The sequence below is a fragment of the Colius striatus genome, chromosome 2 (assembly GCF_028858725.1).
Source record: "Colius striatus isolate bColStr4 chromosome 2, bColStr4.1.hap1, whole genome shotgun sequence".
NCBI classification, from domain to species: Eukaryota; Metazoa; Chordata; class Aves; order Coliiformes; family Coliidae; genus Colius; species Colius striatus.
In genome coordinates, this window is record NC_084760.1 from 5,373,131 (window position 1) to 5,381,442 (window position 8,312).

The 8,312-nt window shown below is 45.5% G+C and overlaps 1 protein-coding gene across 1 annotated transcript; it reads left to right on the forward strand.

Moving 5' to 3' along the window:
• The first annotated feature begins 116 nt into the window (after positions 1 to 116).
• NDUFAF4 (NADH:ubiquinone oxidoreductase complex assembly factor 4) lies at positions 117 to 4,858 on the forward strand. Its single transcript, XM_061989940.1, has 3 exons — positions 117 to 261; positions 721 to 818; positions 2,911 to 4,858. Exons 1-3 carry the CDS (start codon positions 135 to 137, stop codon positions 3,205 to 3,207), a joined length of 522 nt encoding a protein of 173 aa, XP_061845924.1. The 5' UTR covers positions 117 to 134; the 3' UTR covers positions 3,208 to 4,858.
• The last annotated feature ends 3,454 nt before the right edge of the window (positions 4,859 to 8,312 follow it).

Consider the following 8,312-nt stretch of genomic DNA (forward strand, 5'->3'; position numbering starts at 1 on the left):
GGGGTGTTTCGGTTGTTTCGGGGGCTTTTCCTCACGCCGCCGCGCGGCACCACGGTCCCTGCCCCGCGGGCGGGGCTGTGCGCAGGCGCCGCCGGGCCGCGCAGGCGCAGCGGGGCGCAGGGGCAGCGGCGGCGATGGGCGGGCGGCTCGCCCGCGTGTTCCGCAATTTCAACGTGGAGAGCCGGGCCCGCCGCGAGATCAGCAAGGAGAAGCCCACGGCCGCGCCGCGGCACCCCGCCTCTCGCCTGGACCAGCCGGCCGGTGCGTGCCGGCCTCGCCAGGCCGCGGGGAGACGCCGCGCCCGAGGGGCTGCCGGCGGGGGAGAGGGAAGCGGCTGTAGGGCCGGCGGCTGTAGGGCCGGGCTGTGCCGCGGGAGGCGAAACGCGGCTGCTGGGGGCGCGGGGCGGGCGCGGGGCCGCGGCGGCCCCCCGACACCGGTGACATTGAGAGCGGGGCGGCCGGGTTGGGCGCGGGGCATGCTGGGAGACGTAGTCCGCGGCGGTTACTAGGGGCGGTTGCTACGGGCCGCGGCCGGCGGGCTCTGCCGCGGAGCCGGGCTCTCGGCACCGAGCTGTGCCCCGGAGTGCCAGGGCCCTGGTCGGCCTTGCCCCGAGCGGCACCGTGCGCCCTGGGAGCCGCGCCTTCCCTGCGGGGAGCGACTAAGCTGCAGGACCTCTCAGCAAGGGAGCGGTTTGACTTAGGTCTGGCTTTTCTCTTTAGACCGCCTAGAGATACAAGCAGAAATTTCCAGAAAGGACGATCGGCTCCTCACCTTGCTGAAAGATGTTTATGTTGAGTCCAGAGACCCGCAGGTGCTGGTGAGTATGGTGTAGGAGGCACAGCAGCATCAGCTTTGTGGCTGTCAAACTCTGCACTAATTCTGTATAAGGAAAAATGCTCTGTTAGTGCCCAAATTCTATCTTTTCTATAGCTAAAAGTGATGTTTTCACTACTCTTTCATACATCAGTAGCACTGAATGACTCTGAGTCTTGAACGTGTGACAGATTGTCATTATATAACCTTTAAAATGCTTACTTAGTCTTTGCTTTTAACATCACATTGATCTAACTTTGTTTTTCACCTAAATTCCCACTTCTGTATGCTCTAAGGTAGAAAGAGACGGTTGCCCAGCCTTTTAAAAGATGCAGGAGTTTCTTAGTGATCTCTGGTAGAGTTGTTACAAGAGATACCTGAACTACTATGGGTGCATGGACCTGGTGGTAGAGGACAAAGACATTAACATTTTTGTAGAGTCTTTTAACTACTGATGTTAATGTGGCGCTGTGCAGAGACTTTGCCCTCTAGTCAGGTTTTTTCTGGATTGTTGGGTGATGAGTTTCCTCATTGCCAACGGCTGCAGTCTTTGGCTCGGAAGGCAAAGCATATCCCTTGCAGTGAAATGCAGACTGGGCTTCAGTATCTTCTTTTCCATCATGTTACTTTATGGTTTCTGCACTGTACCTGGTGCATTCTTAGACTGCTTTATTCAGTAATAAAAGTTTTATCACCATCTAGCAATAATATTGCCTAGTTTCTCTCCTTTGCCACTTTCCTAGCACCTTGTATTCAGGACTGGAAGTATTTAAAAATGCAAACATTTCTGCAGTGTCTCCCTGGAGCTTTCAAGTAATCTCAATCCTTAATTTTCATAATTGAGGTCAGGACTAATCTTGATGTGCTGAGAATCTAACTTCAGTATCTTTCAATACTCATTTATAAGCCTGCCAAGAGAGATTTGAGGAAAAGCCGAAAGTGGAACAAATCATAGTGTTTGATTTCATGCCTGCTCTGAAGTTGTTGCCACTAAGACTTGCTCATGTGTGGTGTGTCTACTTGCAGCTGTTAGGAAGAGCATGATTAATGTGCTAACACAGAGGCTCATGGGCAAAACTTCCTTTCCTGATGTTATTCTGAATGCTTTGTCACGTATGTCTCTGTACCTACTTGTATATATACATCTGTCTATGGGAAGTGGATAAGCACCAGCTCCAAGTTCTGAAGTGGCAAATACTCAGTGACAGTTCATTTGAATTACTTGAATATTGTTTCATTATCTGAACACAGCTTAGGCACAAAGCAAAAGGAAGAAATGTAGAACTGGTAGCATCATCAGACACTCCCTGTAGTTTAGAAACAGACACGCAGACACTGCTGTAGCATCCACATCAGTTTACTCAGCTTGGCAGTTAATACAGAGGGTCTGTGTGGACTCTGGTAACTTCAAAAGCACTTTTTCTTCAATTTAAGACAGTTTTCAATTGTGCCTTTTTTTTCCACTGTCATTCACTGGTTAAATCTTAATATAAGGCAATATGGGGAAGGCAGAGATGGTTTGGAAATGACTTGGAAATATGAAAGGACTTGGGAGAAGAGACTTCACGTGTTTGAGTACTGCATGGAATTGAACTCCACTTAATGCTTGCTTTTTTTGTCCAGCAAAGCTTGTTTTCTAGACAGAGGAAAAGACAGGTTGTCTTTTAGTTGTAAGACTAAAAACTGAAAATGAAAGGGAGACTATAAGAAAAAGATCTCCAGTGGTATCAGTAAAAGGATACCACTTTCTAGCCAGGGTTTGGTTTATTTCCCTTGCTATGGATCAGTACCAAATATTAGTTTGCCTTGTGTGAAGGGCTGCTGAGTCTGTACAGCGCTTCCAGTGGAGTTCAATGGATGGTAGCTTCCCAGAATTTGGGTGGGGGTTGACATTGGATGTGGAATAGTTGTGTAAGAACTGGCAATTTTATGTGATACCAAAAAGCAAGGTTTGGTATTGTTGTTTTTCTTAATGCTGTAAAAATGGGGAAGGCTAACAGGTAATGCCACGTTGAGGAAAACAGCTTGGCTGCTACAGTATGCTTAGTAAACACAACTGCCATTAAGCTCTTCTTTGTTTTCCTTCCCACAATTAGGTAAAAGATGGAGGTGGTGAACATCTTCCATGTAAACAGCAGGAAAAGAGACTTACAAAACTAGGCCACTTGGGAGGTCTAGATGTTACCAAAGTTTCCAAAGGCAAAATTTCCATTGTGGAGGCTCTGACACTTCTTAATAATCATAAAATTCAACCTCAAGTATGGACTGCAGAGAAAATAGCAGCGGAATACAGTCTGGAACTGAAGGAGGTCAACTCTCTTCTGGAGTTCTTCATTCCTTTTGCTGTGCAAGAGTTTCCTAAAGAAACCAAAAAAGCTATCAAGCCAACATAAAAAATAACTACCAAAACCTTGTGTGATCTCACTTGTGTGTCAATTTTCCTCTCAAGCACATTCAGTGTCTGCAAAGAGTCGGTAACACTAAGGCTGCTTCCTCACACCAGCAGCACATTCTGTATCAGATGCCTTCAGTTGAATGAGGCAATTATAGGGTACAGTTTGTAAGCCAGAGTATAAGTTGTATGAGGGTATGTCACATGATTGTGATTATGCCATTCATCTGTTAGGAGTTAAAACACACAGGTTTTAGGGAGAACCTTACCTTAACAGATTGCCTTTCTTAGCTGAGACTTCCTGGCCTTCAGCTAAATCAGTGCTCTGTCTATATTTGCTCTAGTTTCATGTTACAGTCTTCCTTTCAAGGACTAACTCTCAAGGTGTGTGTATTTATACAAACAGATGTCCATCTTTTGTATAAGAATGGAATGATGTTTATGCATTGTGAAGAAGGTTAACTGCAAGGTCATTTGGGTAATGCAGCTGTGTTAAGGAGAATAGCAACAAAGCCTCTTTCTGATGCTGGAACTGGAATGACTGATGTGTAGCTGCTCTTCTGCTCTGTTCTGATTTAGCTCAAATACCTGCATGTCCCCAGGTACTGTCTGGCAGTGACTTTGTAAAGAGTGATGATCTTCTAGCATCACTCTCTTGCAGGAGACTCTCATTCTATTTTAATTGGTAGGTAACTGAAATGCAACTGGATCTACTAATTGGACCCAGTAGTGGGCCCTCTGTAAATGCCTCCTTGTCCTGGTACATTTTTTCCCTGTGGAGGCCTTGTCTGACTTATCCAAATACAGGCCAGATGAGGTCATGTTCACTCCCAGTAAGTTGCCCATGTGCTACCAAACTGAAAATCAGCATCCTTTGCAAGCCTTAGTGAAGGATGCCACAAACTGAGGTGGTAGCAGACAATTGCAACCTTCTGAGGCAGTGACTATTCAGGACTGTGTAGATAAGTTGTGTTCTAATGATTAACACTAATGAAAAGTGGTTCAGTATTCCAGATAAGCTGGGGACAGTGAGGATAATCAGAACTGTTAGTTAAAAATGCATTACAGTTGCCTTCATTCAAAAGAAACAACTCCCAGAGTTTTTAGGTGGCACCAACATTCCTAGTGCCCATCACCAAAGAAGGTGAATTAAGAGGGTGGAAGTCAGTACCAGGCCTACAATGTAGCTTTCTCTTCAAGAGCTTTTCTGCCAGGTCTTCCATTTAGACTCTGGTAAGTATCTTACCAAGAACAGCTTTGCCATTTCACAGCAAGATTCTTCACACTTCTCTGAGATGGAACAAGGTATTTACAGTACCATTTGTCACAGTGTATTCAAAGTTTTGCTTGATTCACTTGTGAAGTACCTAACACTGTACTTGAGTGGAAGGTGACACCCAAGTGCACTGTATAAAAGTTCAAAACTGTTAGTCTTTGGCTGTGTGGATGGGGAACAGGCTTCTCATTCCTCCTTTAATGTAACAGAGAGCTGCACTCTGAAACTAATGTATGTGAGTTACAAACCATGCTTCATCTGTTTTGCACAAAATGCTCTGTTTTATAGACTTTCAACAGAAGTACTTGATTGTTTGAGTACTGTTGATCCTAATGTAATATTGAAAGTAACATTTAGTAAACAGCTGTGGAATCCACTTGGTACAGATACTCTTGTTGTTATTGGAGATGCTGTGATTTCCTTCTTTAAAAAGGATTCTTTAATTAGCTATTGGAGTTGAAAAACTCACTGCAGTGAGTACCACACAATAGCTTAACTGTACCCCTTGACTAACCTGGTATGTATTTGGGCTTCTTTATATCTGCCTTTGTGAACCATCTTGAGATGTGGCTGCACTCTTACAGTGCCCTGTGTCTCTGGAGGCATTATAGTGTACTGCTGCTTTGCTTACCCTCCTTAGCTTTGGGACGTTTGGTGCCCATGGCATTTGATGCTCCAGCCATACCTTCAGGACAAAGTCATGCATGAGATGACTGCAGAGTGATCCCCAGGTTCTCTCTGGAGCCAGGATGTCCTCAGAATTGTTCATGGTGGGCAAACACGCAGAGCCCAGAGCACAGAGGTGGGCCAGGGATCCATTTCCCTGGAAGCAGGTGAACTGGGGGCTCAGAAGGCTCCTCTGGAGTGTGGAGCTTCCTCAGAACAGCACGTTCCTCATCAGATGCAGTGCAGTTTGCTGTCGGCACCGATTCTTCTGCTGGTCACCTGCCCCACCTGCTGGGCAATGTCAGAGCAGCATTATGAAGGCATTGCTGATCCTATGAGATCACATAACATCTACCTTCATCTATCCAAATTATGCATAGTCTGAAGGTTTAGCTTTCGCTGTCTCTTCAGACATGGAGTGTTTTACTTGCCCCAAGCTCACAGGAAGATCCAAGAGCAAAGATCTTTTTCTTTTGGGTTGATGTCACCATTGCATCTTTTCTAGAACTGCTTATTTTCCTTCTTCCACTTTTCAAGGGACTCACAACTCATCAGTTATCTTGCCTGTCAGTTTCTGCTTTTGATGCAATTTCTAACTGGAAGAATAACAGTATTTTCTTTGCACTTTTAACTTGGCTTTGACTGTGGCCCTTTCTGTCTATATCCCCTTCCTGTAGCTGCTTGGATGTCAACTTAAGGAAAAGCTACTCTTCAAGCACCTCTTTTGAAGAGGTAATGATGGAGAATTTGTGGGAACCTGCCTGTCAGTTTTCTGTACACCTCTGTGGAGAATTTCTCACGTTTCATTGCCACACATGCAGCACACCCAGTTTAGCTCAGATGTTTCTGGCCACCACAGAGAATCCTTACAGCTGTTATGGAATAACCTGCCTCACTCAAAACTATTTTGTTCTTGCTGAATGGATGTAAAATGTGTGGCAAGCTTTGTGAGCCTGGAAGAGTTACCTTCCTGCAAGAGTTGTGAGGCATTGGCAGGGGCTGCCCAGGGAGGTGCTGGAGTCACTGTCCCTGGAGGGGTTTCAGAGCCGGGTGGATGTTGCACTGAGGGAAATGGTCTAGTGGTTGATAGGGCTGGGACAAAGGCTGCACTCCATGAGCTTAAAGGGCTTTTCCAGCTGAAATGATTATATGATTCTATTTGTAGTGTAAATGATACACAGTGGATGAACTTCTTCATATGTGGCATTATTACACCAGTTTTCTAAATATCACTGAATAAAGGCAGTGCCACCGTGGGCACCGAGACTGAGTGAGTGCACAGGGCAGGCTGAGCCTCATTTGGAAATGAGGGCTCCATTCCTGGTGAGACACAAAACTGGATTCCTTCTCAGGAGTTTTGGCAGGTATACTGGAATTCCTGGCTTGAGCAGCTGCACTCTTGCTCTTTACCAGCTCACATGCAAATTTTGTGTTCTGCCCTTTCAACAGGCAGACCTGTTTGTCTTATCAACAACCTGGTTTATTTCTGCAGAGCTCTCTTGCCTTCAAGGCACATCTGCTGAGGTAAAGATGAGAGGACTAAGCACGTGTTTTGCTCTGCAGAACTTATGAATGGGCCAGATTTACAAAAGGAATGTAGCTTTTCATACATCTACAAAAGCTGCTCTTTTGGGATATGGGAAACTAATGTTGTGCTGTCTCACCATGTATTAATCATAGCTAAGTTCTTGCAGTCTGATGGCAAGACAGCAAGACTGGAGCTGTGAGGCAGGAGTTTCAACTCTGCTTTCTGTGCAGGTTAGTCAGAGGGAGCTTCAGTACAAAAAGGGATTTTGCTGTAGCCTCCCAGGACAGGGAACTTGTCTTTTAAGCTACCTGTTTTTACCCAATGAGAAAAGAAAATGATGTTTATTTGCAAGAGGTGTGTACTAAGCTTACAATCTCATTTCTGCATTGAAAAAATGCAGTCAAACCTCAAGTAGTCATTAAAGGATCAGAAAAGCAAAAGGTTAAAAAGGTGGTTGTTTCATAGGAGCATTGTGCTTTCATGTTTGAGGGTGCATGAAGCTTCGTGTTTCATGGTTCTGCTCTGGAGACCCTTCCTAAACAGCAGCTTTCTGGTTCTTATTCAGGTAGTGCCAGTGTTGAACTGACAGCAGGGGAGACCTGACCAGTGCAGGCGAGCTTCAGGTGCAAATGGCTTTTGTACACCAACTGATGTTAGCTATCAGCAACAAAAACACTGTTGGTGCCTGTTGTTATTAAATCTATTTCCAGCTATCTGCAACTCTAATAATTCAGTTACCTTTCACAGTTTAGGTACTGCTCTGTTGTATTAGAGCTAAGTGTTTTCTGCTGAAAAAAAACCCAGCAAAACACAGATTAATTTCTATTAGAAACTTCATGTTAGTTTCCTTGGTTTGAAACTCCTTCCCCTCTCCTCTGCCCTGCTGAGGCCTCCTCTGGAGTCCTGTGTCCACTTCTGGGCTCCCCAGCTCAAGAGGGACAGGGAACTGCTGGAGAGAAGCCAGCAAAGGGCCACTAAGATGATCAGAGGAAAGCCTGCAGGAACTGGGCCTGTTTAGTCTGGAGAAGAGAAGACTGAGGGGGGCATCTTATTAATGGAAGTGCTCACAGAGCTCAAGTCCCTCGTGGTGGGGCTGAGCTGGGGAAGTTGTAGGGGCTGCAGCACAGTGGGTGTGGGAAGGGCTCACAAGGGAAGCCTTGATTATTCTCTACCACTCCTATTCCTGTTCCCAGTGCTACAGCCCACTACAGCCCATCTCCTCTCTTTTTGCTAGCTCAGGCAATTGGCAGAGCACTTTCATTCACCAACATGGCAGAAAACAAATCAAAACAAGTGTATTTCAAACTGAAAAGGAGAAACAGTCTTTACTGTGGTCAGCATCAGTGGTTATCCTTTAGTTGGAGCCAGCATATGCTATTAGTACTTCTACTACTTCCCTCATGTCCACGGGGGGGGAAACATGTTATTAAAATTGGGTGTGTTTTTTGCACAAAACCTTGGGGCAAAAAGCTGAAGGTGCAGAGGAATCGGAAAGCTTCTGTGAATTTTTGAACTGTATTCTCCCCAAGTTATTTGTTTCAGGATGGGAAAAGCAGATTCTAAATCCTTTTCATATTGTGATAAAGTATTTTGGCATGGTGGTATGAGATGACATTTCTTTCTGAGAACAGTTTAA